This window comes from Sebastes fasciatus, chromosome 4 (genome assembly GCF_043250625.1).
Source record: "Sebastes fasciatus isolate fSebFas1 chromosome 4, fSebFas1.pri, whole genome shotgun sequence".
In the NCBI taxonomy this organism is placed as follows: Eukaryota; Metazoa; Chordata; class Actinopteri; order Perciformes; family Sebastidae; genus Sebastes; species Sebastes fasciatus.
Window position 1 is genome coordinate 39876565 of NC_133798.1, and position 22195 is coordinate 39898759.

Genomic DNA, 22195 nt, shown 5'->3' on the forward strand with positions numbered 1-22195 from the left:
GAAGCAAACATTACATTTTGACTGATTGTACTGTTGTCTGTCTGTGTATTAACGAGGCAACACCTGAATCCCTGTAACGAGCTCTGCGCGGTAACGAGCTCTGCGCGGTAACGAACTCTGCGCGGCAACGAGCTCTGCGCGGTAACGAGCTGCTCCAGAACATCTTTAATTTTCTGCACACGATCACGATTATTGTACCTTCTTCTTGAAGTGAAAGAAGGAAATGACCACTCGCCCTCAGTCTGAGAAAATACATCAAACTGTAGTTAAAACGGAGCAGAAAAGAGGAATGAGAGAGAATTTCATAGTGGGGGAAGTTTGAAGTGCGGAGTCCTTGTGATATTCAGAGAACGACGTGGAGTGTCGACATTTTCCATTTTCTGCTGTTTTCTACCAGATTGGCCTCCTGCGAGGAAATTCAATTACACAGGGAAAGCTTTATTTGTTTGACATGTGCTCTTGCACTGATTCTCTGAAAGGTGTTCTGGTCACAGGGTCAAAATTTGACTTGATAATTAACCGAGGCTGTCTATACCACTAAGCCCACGGCCGTCTGACGAACACACACTCAACCCCGTAATGATGAACCGTACAGCGGCGTTCAACAGCCTTGATGAACGTTCAGAGAGTCGGTGCTCTCTCCGGCCAGTTAAAGACACAAAGTTCACAGGTTCAATGTTTGCTTTAGAGGTTTCCACCCAGCAGCTTCGCTCTTCACATGTTCATGCTCATTTAGTCGTTAAGCCTTTAGTTTGTCTAGAGATAAATTGATGGGAGTGAAGAGTTAATTTGTATTGTTTCTGAGATGATAACAGAACAATGAAGAGGAATTATAGATGTGCTCTTCTTGCATCGCTCCTTTTTCATGGATTCTATTTAATTAGGGATGAAAACAATCAGTCTCGTATGCATCTCAGGTTTAATTAATTGAAGTGTGACAGGAATTATTATTACAGACCTGAAAAGCAATCAGAGACATTAGCACGCACTGAGTGATCCTGATACATCAGACTATCTGATCGGAGAGCTCTCCGACTGGTCCTCAGTCTTACAGCACATTATTAAACATTATCGGGGATGTATTGATCAGCTGTTGCTTCGTCCTGGTGAATTGATTGTGTATTGTATGTTACAGTGAATTCTACTCAGTCAGATGATTACGTGGAAGCTAATACATTCTACTCAGTCTCATATGACTCGTGTGTTTTCAGCAGGAATAGGAAAACACACTAACTGTGTATGTGGCTGCACATCAGCATGCACGGATGTGTACGTGAGCAGCTGAGATCACAGTGGAGACTCTTATGACCATGCAGAGCCAGCGTCTGCCACCTGGTGGTTAACCTTTGCAAAGACACACACTCATGTTTCACTGTCGGATACGCCATTTAAAAAGGACGCTGAAAGTCAATATACTAATGAGATATCCTCACTCAGATGAATGCATCATCACGTGTACATACACACATCTGTATTCAGATACACACAGCTGGTAACAGATCTCATCTGAATGCTGAGCTGACTGTGCTAAATTACCTCCCTTCCCCCAAAGATGCCATCTCCTCCTCCAGCCTCATACTATCAGCCTGACACACCAGGAACCTCTGTGACTCTCGGTGTGTCGCCCTCCTCGCTGTGGGGCGAACTAAAGGACGAGGTCCTTCATAGTGACTCAGATGTGCAAAACGTCAGGAATGTTTAAGCATGTTTGTGTTCACAGACGGAGGATTTCTGTGCAGAACATCAGTGGAATTCAGCTGTGAGACTCGGAGCATCGGTGCTTTGTGTGTAGCAGACAGGGTGTTAGACTTCTGCTGCATGTGTGAGTGTGTGAGTGTGTGTGTGTGTGTGTGTGTTTGTGTTTGTCTCTGTGTCTGACTGCCGTAGCGTGGGCACTCTGCCAGAGTTCCACTGAGCTCTGGTCGTGTTCACAGCTCCGTCCCCTGACATCCCAGTTTGAAGCGGAGCCAACCACAGACTAGAGACATTTTGCAGCACCAATGAGGAAGCAGATAACGGCTGTGAAAAAAAAAAGGGTGTCAGGCTGCTCGAGCCAATCAGGCGGATCTGAAGGCCATCCAGATCTCAGCAGGCTAGTCTGTGAGGCCGGCGTGCCAGACTGCCTGACCACCGGCTCTGGAGAGAGGCCAGGTGAAGTCTCTCCACACATCATCATTCATTTGTAATTCATCAGCATTCATACGAGTCCTCCACATATCCCGGCACATACTGTATGCCCATGAATCGTATTAGCATTTAAATGAAGCTTAGATGCGTCTGTGAGGACGACGCTCCTCTTTAATGTGAGTGGACAGTTGCCTTGTAGCTCATGCTCATTTCCCTCAGTGGATCATAAAGGAAAGTTTCCTGAGAATGAGTTATTATAATTCCTTAAAGGCTTCCCTGGAGGCCCGTATTCCCTGTGGAACGTGGTGATTAGTCCCCACCTCCCACAGAGCCGTCCCTCTGCTGCCGGCACGCTGCTGAACGCTTTCAGCACCACGGACAGTTCTCCTCTCACCTCCATTCATCTTCTGTCTTCTTTTAAACTTTGATATTTAGTTTGCATTTTCAGCTCCTGGTTGAACATCATGAACATCTGTACAGAATCCAACAAACAATACAACACTTAACAAAATCAGCAAACAGTACATCATTTAATGAAATCAGTTAAACATGTTCTCTAACAACACATGCATCATGTTCCATGTTCCATCTGCTCCATCTACAACCTCCTCGATGTTCCCTCGGTACATCACAGCACTATTGTTATCAATTAGCCTATCCCATAATGTAAATTTACATTATTCCAGAAAGGTTTTAGTTTAGTGCAGCTCCAGAGGACGGGGGGGATGGCTGCTGGCTCTTTAGCTGTCTGCTTCTGATTTACCGTGTTATGAAGAATCTAGTAAGATTCTTCCATCCAAACTCTCTTCATCCTCGTGAACTAGTAGTGGTACTAGTAGTGGTAGTAGTAGTGGTAGTAGTAGTGGTACTAGTAGTGGTACTAGTAGTGGTAGTAGTAGTGGTAATAGTAGTGGTAGTAGTGGTACTAGTAGTGGTAGTAGTGGTACTAGTAGTGGTACTAGTAGTGGTACTAGTAGTGGTAGTAGTAGTGGTAATAGTAGTGGTACTAGTAGTGGTACTAGTAGTGGTAGTAGTAGTGGTAATAGTAGTGGTAGTAGTGGTACTAGTAGTGGTAGTAGTGGTACTAGTAGTGGTACTAGTAGTGGTACTAGTAGTGGTAGTAGTGGTACTAGTAGTGGTAGTAGTAGTAGTACTGGTAGTGGTACTAGTAGTGGTAGTAGTAGTGATAGTAGTGGTACTAGTAGTGGTAGTAGTGGTACTAGTAGTGGTAGTAGTATTGGTAGTAGTGGTACTAGTAGTGGTAGTAGTAGTAGTACTGGTAGTGGTACTAGTAGTGGTACTAGTAGTGGTACTAGTAGTGGTAGTAGTAGTGATAGTAGTGGTACTAGTAGTGGTAGTAGTGGTACTAGTAGTGGTACTAGTAGTGGTAGTAGTGGTACTAGTAGTGGTAGTAGTAGTAGTACTGGTAGTGGTACTAGTAGTGGTACTAGTAGTGGTAGTAGTGGTACTAGTAGTGGTAGTAGTAGTAGTACTGGTAGTGGTACTAGTAGTGGTACTAGTAGTGGTAGTAGTATTGGTAGTAGTGGTACTAGTAGTGGTAGTAGTAGTAGTACTGGTAGTGGTAGTAGTGGTAATAGTAGTGGTAGTAGTGGTAGTAGTGGTACTAGTAGTGGTAGTAGTGGTACTAGTAGTGGTACTAGTAGTGGTAGTAGTGGTACTAGTAGTGGTAGTAGTATTGGTAGTAGTGGTACTAGTAGTGGTAGTAGTAGTAGTACTGGTAGTGGTACTAGTAGTGGTACTAGTAGTGGTAGTAGTGGTACTAGTAGTGGTAGTAGTAGTAGTACTGGTAGTGGTACTAGTAGTGGTACTAGTAGTGGTAGTAGTATTGGTAGTAGTGGTACTAGTAGTGGTAGTAGTAGTAGTACTGGTAGTGGTACTAGTAGTGGTACTAGTAGTGGTACTAGTAGTGGTAGTAGTAGTGATAGTAGTGGTACTAGTAGTGGTAGTAGTGGTACTAGTAGTGGTAGTAGTAGTAGTACTGGTAGTGGTACTAGTAGTGGTACTAGTAGTGGTAGTAGTAGTGGTGGTAGTAGTAGTGGTAATAGTAGTGGTAGTAGTGGTACTAGTAGTGGTACTAGTAGTGGTACTAGTAGTACTAGTAGTGGTAGTAGTATTGGTAGTAGTGGTACTAGTAGTGGTACTAGTAGTGGTGGTAGTAGTAGTGGTAATAGTAGTGGTAGTAGTGGTACTAGTAGTGGTACTAGTAGTGGTACTAGTAGTACTAGTAGTGGTAGTAGTATTGGTAGTAGTGGTACTAGTAGTGGTACTAGTAGTGGTGGTAGTAGTAGTGGTAATAGTAGTGGTAGTAGTGGTACTAGTAGTGGTACTAGTAGTAGTACTGGTAGTGGTACTAGTAGTACTAGTAGTGGTAGTAGTATTGGTAGTAGTGGTACTAGTAGTGGTACTAGTAGTGGTGGTAGTAGTAGTGGTAATAGTAGTGGTAGTAGTGGTACTAGTAGTGGTACTAGTAGTGGTACTAGTAGTACTAGTAGTGGTAGTAGAAGTAGTGGTAAACTGTGTCGTTCACATGTTATACCGTTCTTGGTCTGAACTTCTATATTTAGCTCTGATTCCATCTGTTTGTTTTGGATGTCTAGTGTTGAGCTCCTCTATTCTCCCCTGAGGCTTCGTAGAAGGCTGAGATGACCTGAGATCTGCCCCGCTGATATGAATCCACTGTAATTTAAATAAAACCATTCAGATCTATTTTAGGATCAATGTTCACCTCTTTCATCAGATAGTCCCGTACCTGTAGGTATCTAAATCTTTCCCCTTTAAGTCTTGAAAACTCCTCCATGTCCCATCTTTGAGAACGTTCATAGAGCAGCGATAACCTCCATTCATGTTCATGTTTATGATTCATGTACAGGGAGGGGTTTTATTCCTTTTCCCTTCATGTTCTCGTGTCCTCCTCCACGCTCAAACACACAGCAGGGACATTGATTTTCAAAATGGGAAAGGTTTCCGTGCAGAAATGATGCTTTCTTTGGGTGACTGGAGGGAGGGCTGAGGTTGGAAAATAAAAGATAAAAGTGTAAGGAATGGCAGAAATGAATTTCAATTAGTGTTTTGTCTTCACATGGACGGGTCTATTGTGTTTCATTTCCCTCAAATCTCCCTTTGCTCGCTGATTTAGATGGAAGGTTTCTGCCATCCTGCTCCGCTGCTACGGCTCCGGCCTTCATCTCACATCTAAAAAGCAGGCGGATGTAGTTGGAGAGTAATTCCATAAATATATTTCATCCAGCTCTCTGACTTCGCTCAGGAAATCTCATAAACTCAATAAATATTAAATATATCAGGATTCTCTAAAGAATATTTTTACAAGCGCCCACGTCTGCTGAAGGATTAATCAGCGATGCAGCAGGCGTCTAGTGAGCCTCGTGAGTGTTTCTGTATTTCTATCCACATGTGTAAAGATTCAAACTGCATGTTTATACAGAGACGCCGCTGCATGTGAATGTGACCCCCCCCTCATGTAAATGTATGTATTTGGGTCTCAGCAGCCTTAATGGGCTGTGTGTCTTTGATTCAGTGGAGTCACAGGGGAGCTGTGTTGATGAGGTTGTTGTTGTGGAGTGCTCCCTACATGCAGATAAAATATGACTTGCAGAGAAACCTCAGTGTGTGTTGGGGGGGGGGGGGGGGGGGGGGGGGGGGGGGTCTGTGCTTTTGCCTGCAGCCAATGATGTAATTATGTTGAAAACAAACGCAACAACCAAACCCGTTTAGGAAGAGTTACACAAACAAAGTAAAAAACAGAGAGTTATGGCATCAGCAAGATGAGATTGTTTCTTCACACATTAAAGCAGCAGTAGGTGAGGTCAGAGCAGAGAGGATTAAAACAAGTTATTCTTATAAAAAGGTCTCTATATCCTGACAGTAGTACACGAGACAGGTAACCTGAGAGAAATCATGTTCCTCTGTGTCCTCCGGTGTCCTCCGGTGTCCTCCGGTGTCCTCCGGTGTTCTCTGTGTCCTCCGGTGTCTTCTGTGTCCTCCGGTGTCCTCCGGTGTCTTCTGTGTCCTCCGGTGTCCTCTGGTGTCCTCCGGTGCTCCTAACGGCATCTGCTAGATTTCACAGACCGGAGGAAAACAAGCAGTCAGAGCTGATCTGAGGTCTGCTGTCAAGCTGCCGTCTCTGAGAGCCGGCTGTCAATCACTCTGAACTCCGATCAGACGGTGAAACTAGGCAGCTCTGATTAAATATGAATCAATTGTGACGTCGCCATTGTGAAATCTGGTGAAGGAACGCCAAGTTCTGGTCACATGATCGGAGCTCAGCCAATAGGAACGCTCTCTCTCTGAAATGATCTGTGATTGGTCAAAGTCTCCCGTCATGGGTTAGATGTTCTAAAGTCTGAAAACAGAGCCATGAGGAGGAGCAGAAGTCTAGTTTTCTTTCAGAACACTTGAATTACAATATGATGAAAGGTTATTATGGGATGTCTGCTCAATGATGCCAGAAACATTCTGCCTACTGCAGCTTTAAAAGAAGATGATTTAACACTCGTATCCAGTATCTCATGTATAAAAACCTCTGGTTCTAGTTGTTTGTTGTCTGTAGAGTTGTAATTGTCTGTATTTCTGTTGTTTCATAAGACTTCTATTATCAGAGTCTGCTCTCTGTAAACTGTGTTTTCTGTTTCTTCCTCAGGCCACATCTCTCCGTGGAAGGCCTCCAAACAGGTACGATGATTGAACCAAATGTGTTTCTACTTGTGTGTGTTTGTCTGAGGAACGAGAGGCTGAGGAGGAAGTGTGTGTGTGAGAACCAGATTTGTTTGTTGAAGCAGAGAGGTAAGATTGAAGCGTGTAGGATCAGTGTTTGTCATCGGCGCCGTGTTCCCTCAGAGGTGTTTTGGGCTTTTGCTTTATTGTGAAATGAGCCGGCCTGTCGTGACCTGCTTATTGGTTTGATCACATCAGATCTCACACCTCACCAGCTGGAGGGAAAAGCTCTCCACATTCACTCTGAAGCTGCAGCTGCGACTGCTTTATACAATCAGCTCTCATTCATGCTGTTACACAGAGTATTCAGACACAATGAATCTCATCTCCTTTAGGTTTGAATTGTGAATATTGATTTTAATTCGTTATCTGCCCCGGGCCAAATATAGCTATTTTTAATTTATTGCATAATTGAGATACTGAAGCAAAACATTTATCTAAATATAACTTGCACATTAACATGATAATAGTTTTTTAAAATCATTGTTTAAGTCTGATGATCATGGAGGTTACCTGACGTTATTCTAGTTAACATCAGATTTGTTGTTTTAGCTTCATTGTCATTCATTTTTGTATAATTTGAGAGAATTCACCAAAAACACAAAGCCTTCATTTATCATGAACGTTGACGATACTTCATTAAACCCGGCTGCAGTGTTTTCATGAAAGCTGATATCATTTGTTTACCGCCGTGACCAGACTGGTTTGAATTCTTAGTCGTCTCATCAGCTGCTGCTGCTGCTGCAGAATACTGCTGTGTTGTTGTTCTGCTAATATTAGTTTTCATGTCTTGTATTTAGTTCTTCTATCTTGTATGTGCTGCAGGCCGGTGCTGTTGTCTGTGTTTGTCTGAGACTTGTTTTTATTGTGCATGTTGCCCACACCCAACACACACAATCTGTTTCCCTTTGAGATAATGAAATGAATGAATCGGTGAGAGTTCAACAGGAAGACGAGCACGCAGGGTCTGAGATTAACTGTTTTCACTTCCTGCCACTGTGGCGGGATTTCTTTTGTCTGCCACTCAGAAATGTTATCTGCCACTTTTGTCATTCAATGTTCAATATATTTAACATAAAAACATTATATACACGGTAAATGACAGTGTTTTAATGACACCGTGGAGGGAGGGTACTGTGCACAGTACTGTACGGTACTTTGTTATTGTTATCTATAGTGGTTATTTGCATAAAAAAATAAAACAATTCAAATGATTATGAATATTTAAATATTTGCTATGATTAAAATAAATCTTGGTAATGAAGTTAAAAAGGTCATAATTCTCTCTCTAATATCTATTTTATATGAAAACATCTCCTACAAACATCTGGATTTATTCAAGATTCTCACCAAAAACTACATTTTACAAGATTACATTTGAACGCATCATGATAACGTTGTTATTTACCTTCACCCAATAGTCATTTTACTGAGCAGACCGTGAACGCCTCATAATAATAACTGAATGGTACCTCTTTTAAGGTTAGTAGCTCCGGACTACATATCTTAAATCAAACATCTGTTGGTGTTTTCCTGCTAGTTGCCTGACCAGTGGGATCCACACAGCAGCCCCCAAGCAAACCTGTCCGGCCCGGTTTTGCCGCCTGGCACGCCGTTCCCAAACCAGCCACAGCACCGCACATCTGTGCCCGACTCCACCGAGGGCTTCGACCTCAACAAACCTGACCCCTACGACCTTTACGAGAAGTCGAGGGCGATCTACGAGAGCCGACGTGAGTACTGGAACTTCTAATAATAATAAATCACACGTAATATGAATGAATGAAAGAGATGACCTTTTCATTTCTCCATTTGTGTCTCAGGTCCAGAGTATGAAGAGGTGGAGGTGCACCTGCTGAGAGAGAAGACCGGGTTTGGCTTCCGCATCCTGGGGGGAGACGAGGCCGTGCAGGCTGTGAGTCCGGACGCCCGTGACAAGGCTCGTATGGGACGGGCTGGACCACACACATATTTAACCTCATACACACCAACCTCGTCTGACCTGCACTAACCTTCTCTCACACTTCATCCAGTCACACACCTGACCAACAAACACCCCCCCACACACACTCACACACTTATGCCCGGTTCAGACTCCACGATATCAGCCCGACACGGCCGTCGTAGGGGATCCATTATAGACACGGCCGACGTAGGGGATCGATTATAACCCGACACGGCCGACGTAGGGGATCGATTATAACCCGACACGGCCGACGTAGGGGATCGATTATAACCCGACACGGCCGACGTAGGGGATCGATTATAACCCGACACGGCTGTCGTAGGGGATCCATTATAACCCGACACGGCTGTCGTAGGGGATCCATTATAACCCGACACGGCCGACGCAGGGGATCGATTATAACCCGACACGGCCGACGCAGGGGATCGATTATAACCCGACACGGCCGACGCAGGGGATCCATTATAACCCGACACGGCCGACGTAGGGGATCCATTATAACCCGACACGGCCGACGCAGGGGATCGATTATAACCCGACACGGCCGTCGTAGGGGATCCATTATAACCCGACACGGCCGACGCAGGGGATCGATTATAACCCGACACGCCCGTCGTAGGGGATCCATTATAACCCGACACGGCCGTCGTAGGGGATAAGGAACGATAAATGAGCATCGTGTGCGAAAATCGATCCTCTTATCTCGTGTGGCGTGTCATAGTACACGACAACTGACGCCACGTCTTGGACGCCCCACGACACCCCGAGGAAAAGTCTAGCCTGTCAGAATTTGTCATCTCGACGCGCCTAGTGTGACATCTCCAACAACGTGTTCCTTTGCGTTGACCAATCAGGTGCTCTCTCCGGCGCTCAGTCGCAGTCAGGTCACTTGGTAATAAACAAACATGGAGAAAAGGAGGAGGGATGTTTGCTGCTGTCTGGTGGGACAACCAAACTGACTGAAGTATGGACAGCCCGTACCGTCCTCTCTGTGCCACCCAGGAGCGCCACACAACGACCACCAGCATCACACACGAGACTTCTCTCGCCATGTTCGACAGTCGCTTCAACCGCCTCCCCGATGACGTCTGAACTCGCGTATGATGGTGGAATACGACGTGACGTGATTGGTCGTGGTCATACGTGTAGTCTTGCCAGTCACCCGACCGAGACACTGCAAGAGTTTATGGCGCTGTGCTCGTTAGATCTGAGATGGTGACCATCGTCAAAGACAAAGATATCCTGTAGTCTGATCCCGGCATCATTACACACCTTCACTCCTTGTCTGTCTCACACTGTCCTAACTGCTCAGTACCTCCCATACTGAAGTAACGCCTTGCTAACTTGTCCACGTGTAAAACAGCATGCAAACTATGATACAGAAGAAGAATGTGGAGTTCTCCTTCACGATAGGAAGGTGGATCAAATGTTACCATAACCCAAAACTAGTTTCCAACATTAGATAAAGCAATTAGTGAGTGATTCCACCGTGTGTCCTCTTCATCCTCTTCACCTTCATCTATGCTGCTAATATTGATTGTCTTTGAACAGATTGTTATTGGCGCTATAATAGAGAACACTCCTGCTGAGCGCGACGGGCGGCTTCGACCTGGAGATGAGCTCATTTCTGTGGATAAAAATGTGGTTGCTGGGAAACCGCACAAATACGTAATAGACTTGATGCACGCCGCCGCTCGCAACGGACAAGTCAGCTTGACTGTGAGGAGGAGAGTGCAGATGCCCGGTGAGGACATGCTTTATGTTTCTGTTGTATTTGTTTGTTTCACACTTTACCAGGAGAACGTTACCAGGAGAACGTTACCAGGAGAACGTTATCAGGAGAACGTTACCAGGAGAACGTTACCAGGAGAACGTTACCAGGAGAACGTTACCAGGAGAACGTTACCAGGAGAACGTTATCAGGAGAACGTTATCAGGAGAACGTGCTGCACGTTTCACTGGCATCGAATTAAAATAATCTTGGACGAGACACACATGCTGACAATCTGTGTGCCAGATCAGTGTGTGCTTCTCTCCCACGCATCAGTAGGATTCTGTATTTTCAGTGTGAACTCTGTGAACCACAGACGATGTTCGCTCTGGGGCTCAGAATAGAACGTGTGTCGTTTTGACCAACAACACGATGATAACCTGAGGCCTGTACTACGAAGCAGGATTTAGGGGTTAGTGAGGTAACTTCAGGGTTAACCCTTCAGGGTTTTCTGTCCTACGAAGGTGGTTCACTTCTTACCGGGGTAGATCACCATGGTAACTGATGCTGAACAGCTGACCTGCTCCGGAGCAGGTTCTGTTCCAGATAAGAGATCAACTCCTATAAAAGCACCTCCTACTGACCAATCAGAGCTCGGTGAGCAGATCGTATAGTAATATAGATAGATAGATAGATAGATAGAGATAGAGAGATAGAGAGATAGAGAGATAGAGAGATAGATAGATAGATATATAGATATATAGATAGTGACTACATGCTGCAGAACTGGAATTCATTCATCCATGGAGTACATTGGTCGTGATGTTCTACAGTAGCAGAGCTGCTGCGTTGACTCATCCTCTTTCCTCTCTCGCTTCCTGTCTTGCTTCCTCTCCTCCAGGTGAACTGTGTCCTGTGAACGGACGCAGCCCCGGCTCCGTGTCGACACAACACAGCTCTCCACGTAGCGACGCGGCCTCGGCTTCGGGCCCTCCGGCGGTGGTCGTCCCGGCCGCCACCTCTCCTCCGGATGCATCCGCCCTGCAAACCAGCGACGTGGTTATTCACCGCAAGGAGAACGAGGGCTTCGGATTCGTCATCATCAGCTCCCTGAACAGACCGGAGAACGCCGCCGTCATCAGTGAGTTGTTGCTGTCTGGAGCTCTGAAGGTTGTTACTGAACGCATCCTGTTGACCTAAAGGATCCTAAAGGATCCTAAAGGGGGTGACGGTCCTAGAGGGATTGTTTTGGGGGGGTTTTACTTCTATTTCAATGAAGTATCATTTCAAATGTGATCATATTTTTAAATGTTTTTACAATATGTTAAATGGATACCAGAGTTGTTACCACTGCGTGTCCACTCAGGAGACCGAGTCAGAAATATAATATACACTTTATCTGATTAATAATAACTGAAAGTAAACTAAAGTGGGTTTAGTATTAGTCATTATAATATCTAACATTAGTTCAGGATGTGACGGTGCATGTTCAACAGTCCTCCACCAGTTTCTCTGCTTGGGGTCCAGAAATGTTTCAGGTTTCTGTATTTTTCTGTGAAACCTGTTGATAAAAGCAGAAAGTCTAAATCCTGTTTTTTTAAGATGATATTGTCATAAAATAGTGATAAAATGAAATGATATTTCTTAGCAGGGTTAAACAGTGTACATGTTTCTGTGTAGTGACGGTGCTTCATAAGGAATAACAATATGTGGAACTAAACTAAACTGTTTCCTGACAGGCTCATGCTGTGATACTATTCTTCTGTCTACTTCTAAACTGAGTTCTATCGCTGCTGTTTCCACATCTGTCTAACTTGTTATTGCCTCGTTTCCAGCTGTGCCCCATAAAATAGGACGGATCATCGAGGGCAGCCCTGCAGACCGATGTGGGAAGCTGAAGGTGGGCGACCGGATCCTGGCTGTGAACGGACAGTCCATCATCAGCATGCCGCACGCAGACATCGTCAAGCTCATCAAAGATGCCGGACTAACCGTCACACTGCACATCATACCGGAGGAGGGTGAGTGTTTGTGGGGGAAGTTTTGTTACAGCTTGTTTAGTTTTCCTCTTATCCAACAGAGAAGTCCGTCTGCTTTGTCTTCTATAAATACAGTTTATTTTACTTACACAGAATTCAGTCTTCTGAAGTAAAGAGACAGTTTCACATATAGTATGTAGTATATATACAGTATAGCCAGAATGGAGCACAAGGTTAGGTTAGTTCTGGTTATGATGATGACTTGAACGTAATCTTGACATTTCAACCAGAACCAGCTCTGTCTTATAACATGGAGACGTTTTATCCCCGGTTCAGACTCCACGATATCAGCCCGACTATAGCCCGGCACGGCCGTCGTAGGGGATCGATTATAACCCGACACGGCCGTCGTAGGGGATCGATTATAACCCGGCACGGCCGTCGTAGGGGATCCATTATAACCCGACACGGCCGTCGTAGGGGATCGATTATAACCCGACACGGCCGTCGTAGGGGATCGATTATAACCCGACACGGCCGTCGTAGGGGATCCATTATAACCCGACACGGCCGTCGTAGGGGATCCATTATAACCCGACACGGCCGTCGTAGGGGATCGATTATAACCCGACACGGCCGTCGTAGGGGATCGATTATAACCCGACACGGCCGTCGTAGGGGATCCATTATAACCCGACACGGCCGTCGTAGGGGATCCATTATAACCCGACACGGCCGTCGTAGGGGATCGATTATAACCCGACACGGCCGTCGTAGGGGATCGATTATAACCCGACACGGCCGTCGTAGGGGATCGATTATAACCCGACACGGCCGTCGTAGGGGATCCATTATAACCCGACACGGCCGTCGTAGGGGATCGATTATAACCCGACACGGCCGTCGTAGGGGATCCATTATAACCCGACACGGCCGTCGTAGGGGATCGATTATAACCCGACACGGCCGTCGTAGGGGATCCATTATAACCCGACACGGCCGTCGTAGGGGATCCATTATAACCCGACACGGCCGTCGTAGGGGATCCATTATAACCCGACACGGCCGTCGTAGGGGATCGATTATAACCCGACACGGCCGTCGTAGGGGATCCATTATAACCCGACACGGCCGTCGTAGGGGATCGATTATAACCCGACACGGCCGTCGTAGGGGATCCATTATAACCCGACACGGCCGTCGTAGGGGATCCATTATAACCCGACACGGCCGTCGTAGGGGATCGATTATAACCCGACACGGCCGTCGTAGGGGATCGATTATAACCCGACACGGCCGTCGTAGGGGATCCATTATAACCCGACACGGCCGTCGTAGGGGATCGATTATAACCCGACACGGCCGTCGTAGGGGATCCATTATAACCCGACACGGCCGTCGTAGGGGATCCATTATAACCCGACACGGCCGTCGTAGGGGATCGATTATAACCCGACACGGCCGTCGTAGGGGATCCATTATAACCCGACACGGCCGTCGTAGGGGATCCATTATAACCCGACACGGCCGTCGTAGGGGATCCATTATAACCCGACACGGCCGTCGTAGGGGATCGATTATAACCCGACACGGCCGTCGTAGGGGATCCATTATAACCCGACACGGCCGTCGTAGGGGATCGATTATAACCCGACACGGCCGTCGTAGGGGATCCATTATAACCCAACACGGCCGTCGTAGGGGATCCATTATAACCCGACACGGCCGTCGTAGGGGATCGATTATAACCCGACACGGCCGTCGTAGGGGATCCATTATAACCCGACACGGCCGTCGTAGGGGATCCATTATAACCCGACACGGCCGTCGTAGGGGATCCATTATAACCCGACACGGCCGTCGTAGGGGATCGATTATAACCCGACACGGCCGTCGTAGGGGATCCATTATAACCCGACACGGCCGTCGTAGGGGATCGATTATAACCCGACACGGCCGTCGTAGGGGATCCATTATAACCCGACACGGCCGTCGTAGGGGATCCATTATAACCCGACACGGCCGTCGTAGGGGATCCATTATAACCCGACACGGCCGTCGTAGGGGATCGATTATAACCCGACACGGCCGTCGTAGGGGATCCATTATAACCCGACACAGCCGTCGTAGGGGATCCATTATAACCCGACACGGCCGTCGTAGGGGATCGATTATAACCCGACACGGCCGTCGTAGGGGATCCATTATAACCCGACACGGCCGTCGTAGGGGATCCATTATAACCCGACACGGCCGTCGTAGGGGATCGGGAACGATAAGTGAGGGCCGTGTGCGAAAATCGATCCTCTTATCTGGTGTAGTGTGTCATAGTACACGACAACCAACGCCACGTCCGGGACGCCCCACGACACCTCGAGGAATAGTCTAGCTTGTCAGAATTTTTCGTCTCGACACGCCTAGTGTGACATCTCCAACGACGGACCGCCAGCATCACACACAACACTTCTGTCGCTATGATCGACAGTCGCTTCAACCGCCTACACGATGATGTCTGAACTCGTGCGTGATCGTGGAATACGACGTGCCATGATTGGTCGTGGTCATACGTGGAGTCTCGCCAGTCACCCGACCGAGACTCTGCAAGCGTTTATGGCGCTGTGATCGTTAGATCTGACATGGTGAACATCGTCAAAGACACAAATATCCTGTAGTCTGATCCCGGCGTTAGTGTCTTCTAGATGTGAGCACTATCCGAGGCTAAAGGTTCAGATTATACAGCAGATCATTCAGTAGTTTCACTCAAATACAGAATTCAACAACACTACCTTGTCTTGTGCATCCTGAGCATGTTTCCTTTGTCAGTTTGTTCTAAACCCCTCTCTTCATAGTTGTGTCTTGTCTCACCTTCTGTCCATCCCAGGATCCCATTCTGGCCCCGGCTCAGAGAAGCAGAGCCCCATGACCCAGAAACACAGCCCCCAGACCCAGCCCAGCCCTGTAGCCCAGCCAGGCCAAGGAGGCACCCAGCCCGGCCAAACGGCCACTCAGACGGGTCAGATACCCGGCCAGCCCGGCCAGCCACCAGCTCAGACCAATCAGACAGTGACCGGTCCTCCTGCACCAGCAGCCTCCCAGCCTGCACCGGCCGGCACCCAGCAGAGCCCGGTCACCCAGCCCTCCGGCCTCCCGCCACAGCTCTACCTCCACGACGGCAGGTAAGACGGCACGGAGAGGGATGTGCTTGATTGAACTCAGCAGGTAGACTTCCTAAGCCTCCTTAGGCGTAGTGTGTCTTAGCGACTGAACGGAGATTGAGTGGACGAAGGAGCGAGGACTTTTCAAAGGTGACAGATATCAAACTGTGTGTATAAATGAGTGCGTGCCGTCCTCTCCTCGCATGCCAGTAAGTTCAGAAGAAAACCTGTGACTGCACACAACGTCTGTCCGTGTCCCTCTCTCCGTCTCAGGCTGGCTTCTACTTTGTTGCGTAACACCACTTAGCTTCTACAGTGTCGGTGAATAATTTACTTTAAGGTATCTCTTCTATAATGCAGCAACCCGGCGATCAGACCCTCTTCCATTTCAAAACTATGTGAGTGCGTGCATGGGGGTGTGTGTGTGTGTGTGTGTGTGTGTGTGTGTGTGTGTGTGTGTGTGTGTGTGTGAATCAGATCAAGAGCAGCACTCCCACAGCTGTAGATTTATGTCCATTTTACAAGTGGGAGCTTGATAAAAGTTTCAAAACAGAGAGTGATATTTCATCCTTCTGGTGGTGAGACACATTCAGTGATCCTGTTCACAGCAGACTGAGCTCCAATGTGACTTTACAGAGATCTACACGGTCAGACTCACTGTCCCCTCTCACAGGAGAAGACTCACTGTCCACTCTCACAGGAGAAGACTCACTGTCCACTCTCACAGGAGAAGACTCACTGTCCCCTCTCACAGGAGAAGACTCACTGTCCACTCTCACAGGAGAAGACTCACTGTCCACTCTCACAGGAGAAGACTCACTGTCCACTCTCACAGGAGAAGACTCACTGTCCCCTCTCACAGGAGAAGACTCACTGTCCACTCTCACAGGAGAAGACTCACTGTCCACTCTCACAGGAGAAGACTCACTGTCCCCTCTCACAGGAGAAGACTCACGTGGACATGTGAGGTTGTCGGACAACTCCTCCTTTAATGCTTCTTCAAAACTACGGATGGTATCGGGTCCGATACTGTGCTCATGTACTCGTACTCATACTCAAACTCGTACTCGCAAAACGGCTCCGATACAACTTTACTTTCACTCCACCTCCCTGATGGTGCGGGTGAGACGGGCCGGTGGTGCGCCCGACCCCGCGGGGCCGGGATCCCACCTCAGCCGGCGCGCCAGCCCTCACTTTCATTGCACCACGGGGCTTTAATGCACCCTCTGACTCGCGCGTGCGTTAGACTCCTTGGTCCGTGTTTCAAGACGGATCAGGTGGGTTGCCGACATCGCCACAGACCCCTGGTGTCTTTTACGTGGGCCGAGCCCCGCCCTGGTCAACAGTCGCACTGGGAGCAGGGGGCCCGTCCCTCCCCGGCGGGGAGAGAGGGCTCAGCGAGCCCTTTATCCACGGTGCGGCGAGGTCCTGGCGGGTAGCGCTGTAAAGCTGCGGCCGCGACCACCTTCGCCCCGAGCCTTTCCAAGCCGACCTAGAGCCGGTGGCGGCGCACCGCCTCGTATGCGGGACTCCCCAGCCTGCCGTGTGTCGCTCACACCCTCCAGCTGACTGTTAACGAGGCTCTTTTGGCACAGAGAAGTACTCGTATCGGTACTCGGTATCGGCGAGTACACAATACTTGTACTCGGTCTGAAGTGGTATCAGTGCATCCCTACTGAAAACGATGCTCTCTCCAACATGACACAAACTTCTCTGATCTCGTCTCTTTCTCTCTCCTCACAGGTCAGAGGTCAAAGCCAGACAGGATGTCAAACCTGACTTCCGCCATCCTCCGTTCACTGATTACAGGCAACCTCCGGTAGACTATCGTCACCCACCGGTTGTCGACTACCGACAGCCACCGACACTGGACTACCGACACCCGCCTGGTCTGCTGGACTTCAGGCAGCACCCTGCGGCTGCTCAGTTCCCCCTGGGCCTCCCTCCTGAGTTCAGGCCACAGGTTCAGCTGGAACAGGTACAGTAACCACCCAGGACCATCGGCTCAACTTCACACTCGACAGTGACCGCACACGTTTTGAACGGCTCCGGTTCCGGAAGTGAATATCCCGTTCATTTACTCCGTTGACGTTTCAGAAAATCCTCATATAAAGAGTTAGAAGTTTGGAACGAAGCAAAGCCGCTACGAGATGAAGCCTGACCGTAAAACATTTGATTCAGAGCAAAAATGGAAATCCGTGAGCAGACCGCAGAGCATGTACCCTCACTAGCCATTTACTGGTGCGGTACACATTTCCGTGGTAACAACGAGCTCGACCAATCAGAGAGGTTGCTGTTCCGCTTAGGATTGTGGGTAGTGTAGTACCTCTCCATGACATCGCGACTAAATCCAGTTTTTCTTAAAACAAGATTGATATCCCAGACTTGTGGCCTCTAGAGGAGCGTTAAACCACCATGGAGTCTGGACGGGTCACAACATGAACAGGATTATCACTTCCGGATCGTCACTGTTGAGCTCTATTAAGTGTGTATGCAGTTCTGCCAGGAGGGAGAGGTTGTTGGTAATAATAATGGTCATACACTGTTATCTGCGGCGGGTTTCTGTAAGATGTGTACGTTGTTTCTGCAGGACTATGATTACTTCACGGTGGAGCTGGAGAAAAGTGCAAAAGGTTTTGGCTTCAGTATCCGCGGAGGCAGAGAGTACAAGATGGATCTGTTTGTGTTGCGCCTCGCTGAAGACGGTCCTGCCATACGGAACGGAAGGATGAGGGTGAGATGACGGAGTTGAAAAGCTCTTTGGGAGATTATTGCTGTCACTGAAAACAGCTGTTCTGTTGAAGAAATGTAGAAATGTATCCAGTCACAGATGTGCACTGAGAAGCAGCAAAACGCCAGTTTGACCATCTTAAATAATAATAATAATAATAATAATAATAATAATAATATCACATGTTTGTGTGTGAGAGATTTATTTCACAGAATTTAAAAATGGTGTCAGATTGAATACAGCACAGATGTTTCAACACTGCTGCTGTTCGTCTGCAACATGCGTTTTATCTTTCCCTTCTTCTGTTCATTCAAACCTTTATCTGACTACTCGGGGTGGGACCAAATATTGCGATATAAAAACATGACGATATGCATCATAGAGACAAATAACTGAATGGTGATATCAGGTTATAATAGGTCCTACATACATACGGGCTCCGGGGCTGAAGCTGCAGCCTCTTCCTGCTGCTCTGTGAGGCCTCTGGAAGGAGGCTGAGGACGCGGCATCTCTTCGGGGTAAAACACCTGCACAGTTAAATCTGGTCTGCCCTCGCCGAAATTGAACCAATCGCAACGCTCGGCCGCAGCTTCATTTACACTGCACATGTGTTATACCCCAAAGGCCATGTCCGCCCGTGACCCAGCCTCCTTTCATAGGCCTTGTCGGAGCGCCACACACATCAACACACACACAGCGCAGTCAGTGAACAGCCCGTCAGAGAGGCCGCGGTGGAGGAGATGAGTTGACGCTACGCTCGTTGGTGTTAGGAAGTGCAATAAAACTTTGCAAGTGTAAAGCCAAGATGCGTTATTAGTTTGGTAAAGCTGGTAAACTGATCAGCTGGCTGAGGCAAAGTCCCCCCCCCCCCCCCACCAGCCATAACATTACCTGCAGCAGTCAGTGACATCAGCAGAGGACAGGAGGAAGGACTGATATAGACTGATGGAGGACAGGAGGAAGGACTGATACTGACTGATGGAGGACAGGAGGAAGGACTGATACTGACTGATGGAGGACAGGAGGAAGGACTGATACTGACTGATGGAGGACAGAGGACAGGAGGAAGGACTGATATAGACTGATGGAGGACAGGAGGAAGGACTGATACTGACTGATGGAGGACAGGAGGAAGGACTGATATAGACTGATGGAGGACAGAGGACAGGAGGAAGGACTGATACTGACTGATGGAGGACAGAGGACAGGAGGAAGGACTGATATAGACTGATGGAGGACAGAGGACAGGAGGAAGGACTGATACTGACTGATGGAGGACAGAGGACAGGAGGAAGGACTGATACTGACTGATGGAGGACAGAGGACAGGAGGAAGGACTGATATAGACTGATAGAGGACAGGAGGAAGGACTGATATAGACTGATGGAGGACAGAGGATAGGAGGAAGGACTGATACTGACTGATGGAGGACAGAGGACAGGAGGAAGGACTGATATAGACTGATGGAGGACAGAGGACAGGAGGAAGGACTGATACTGACTGATGGAGGACAGGAGGAAGGACTGATATAGACTGATGGAGGACAGGAGGAAGGACTGATACTGACTGATGGAGGACAGAGGACAGGAGGAAGGACTGATACTGACTGATGGAGGACAGAGGACAGGAGGAAGGACTGATATAGACTGATGGAGGACAGGAGGAAGGACTGATACTGACTGATGGAGGACAGGAGGAAGGACTGATATAGACTGATGGAGGACAGAGGACAGGAGGAAGGACTGATACTGACTGATGGAGGACAGGAGGAAGGACTGATATAGACTGATGGAGGACAGAGGACAGGAGGAAGGACTGATATAGACTGATGGAGGACAGAGGACAGGAGGAAGGACTGATACTGACTGATGGAGGACAGAGGACAGGAGGAAGGACTGATATAGACTGATGGAGGACAGAGGACAGGAGGAAGGACTGATACTGACTGATGGAGGACAGAGGACAGGAGGAAGGACTGATACTGACTGATGGAGGACAGAGGACAGGAGGAAGGACTGATATAGACTGATGGAGGACAGAGGACAGGAGGAAGGACTGATACTGACTGATGGAGGACAGAGGACAGGAGGAAGGACCGATACCATAAAAAATGGAACTATAGAGCAACAGCATTGTTTTTGCATTTTATGTCTTTTTAATAAAGGGCTATTTTTCAGTCATATATTTTCATCATTCAAGTTTTGTTAAAATGTTTGTTATAATATGTTATCGTATCGTGAACCCAATATGGTGTATGGTATCATATGGTATGGTATGGTATGGTATGGTATGGTATGGTGTATCGTATCGCATCGCATCGCATCGTATCGTATCGTATGGTATCGTATGGTATCGTATCGCATCGCATCGCATCGCATCGCATCGCATCGTATCGTACGGTATGGTATCGTATGGAATCGTATCGTACGGTGTATGGTATGGTGAGCTGAGTGAATGGTCGCCCCCCTCCTGTCGGCCCTTCGTCTTCTTCACGGGGCATGAGGAGCTTCTAGGTTCAAAAGGGGGGAATGTGATGAAGTCTAAGAGCATGTCAACTCACTGACTGAGTAACTCTCTGCTCTGCTCTTCAACAAGGCACTTAATGGCACTTATTCCCCAGCCCCCCCCCCCACCCCCCCAGCAGAAGACTGTGGTTGTGTAGAAAAGTCAACTCTGTGGACGAACCGAGGCTGACAGGAATGGACCCTATGCACTGTTTGTCTCCTCCAGGTGGGGGATCAGATCATAGAGATTAACGGGGACAGCACTCGGGACATGACTCACGCCCGCGCCATCGAACTCATCAAGGCGGGAGGCCGGCGGGTCAGGCTGCTGTTAAAGCGAGGCACGGGACAGGTGCCAGAATATGGTGGGTTCTCTAACTCTTTCTCCACTCTGTCTCTGTCCTCAGTCTCCCTCCTCTGTCTCTCCGCTCTGTCTCTGTCCTCAGTCTCCCTCCTCTGTCTCTCCGCTCTGTCTCTGTCCTCAGTCTCCCTCCTCTGTCTCTCCACTCTGTCTCTGTCCTCAGTCTCCCTCCTCTGTCTCTCCGCTCTGTCTCTGTCCTCAGTCTCCCTCCTCTGTCTCTCCGCTCTGTCTCTGTCCTCAGTCTCCCTCCTCTGTCTCTCCGCTCTGTCTCTGTCCTCAGTCTCCCTCCTCTGTCTCTCCGCTCTGTCTCTGTCCTCAGTCTCCCTCCTCTGTCTCTCCGCTCTGTCTCTGTCCTCAGTCTCCCTCCTCTGTCTCTCCACTCTGTCTCTGTCCTCAGTCTCCCTCCTCTGTCTCTCCGCTCTGTCTCTGTCCTCAGTCTCCCTCCTCTGTCTCTCCGCTCTGTCTCTGTCCTCAGTCTCCCTCCTCTGTCTCTCCGCTCTGTCTCTGTCCTCAGTCTCCCTCCTCTGTCTCTCCGCTCTGTCTCTGTCCTCAGTCTCTGACCTGATCTCCTGCTCACTGTTGTACTTCACAGATTCAACATTACTGTGTTTAACCAGAATGGCTGTCTCCTGCTAATGCTACATGATTTTCTCAAGAACATATTAACATGCATTAATCTAATAATAATAACTGCTCTGCAGCGTTCTGAACTCTTGTCTGAGATTAACCTGGTCTTTAGCCTCTGTGTGTTGTAACCCCTCTGCTTTAAGTCTAATGATTGGTATAGGCTTTTACTTGCCTTCCCTCAGGAATGGTACCTTCCAACCTCTCCATGTGCATGAAAGGTGACACACTAAGCTCCCCCTATTTCTTCCTAATGGGCCACTCTAAAGACACGGTTTGTGAAAA

At 48.1% G+C, this 22195-nt stretch overlaps 1 protein-coding gene across 10 annotated transcripts in view; it reads left to right on the forward strand.

Annotated features, from left to right (window-relative positions):
- Positions 1-22195, forward strand: part of magi2b (membrane associated guanylate kinase, WW and PDZ domain containing 2b) — a 122530-nt gene that overhangs the window by 96863 nt on the left and 3472 nt on the right. For 4 of the 10 annotated variants that reach the window (XM_074634161.1, XM_074634163.1, XM_074634168.1 and 1 more), the window contains 10 exons: positions 6806-6837; positions 8420-8612; positions 8703-8818; positions 10397-10589; positions 11458-11697; positions 12392-12577; positions 15417-15711; positions 17434-17668; positions 18281-18424; positions 21152-21290. In XM_074634161.1, the coding sequence (XP_074490262.1) occupies positions 6806-6837; positions 8420-8612; positions 8703-8818; positions 10397-10589; positions 11458-11697; positions 12392-12577; positions 15417-15711; positions 17434-17668; positions 18281-18424; positions 21152-21290 (1773 nt within the window). Of the gene's footprint in view, positions 1-6805; positions 6838-8419; positions 8613-8702; positions 8819-10396; positions 10590-11457; positions 11698-12391; positions 12578-15416; positions 15712-17433; positions 17669-18280; positions 18425-21151; positions 21291-22073; positions 22185-22195 lie in introns of all 10 variants that reach the window. The other 6 variants (XM_074634166.1, XM_074634171.1, XM_074634164.1 and 3 more) reach the window with 4 other exon arrangements.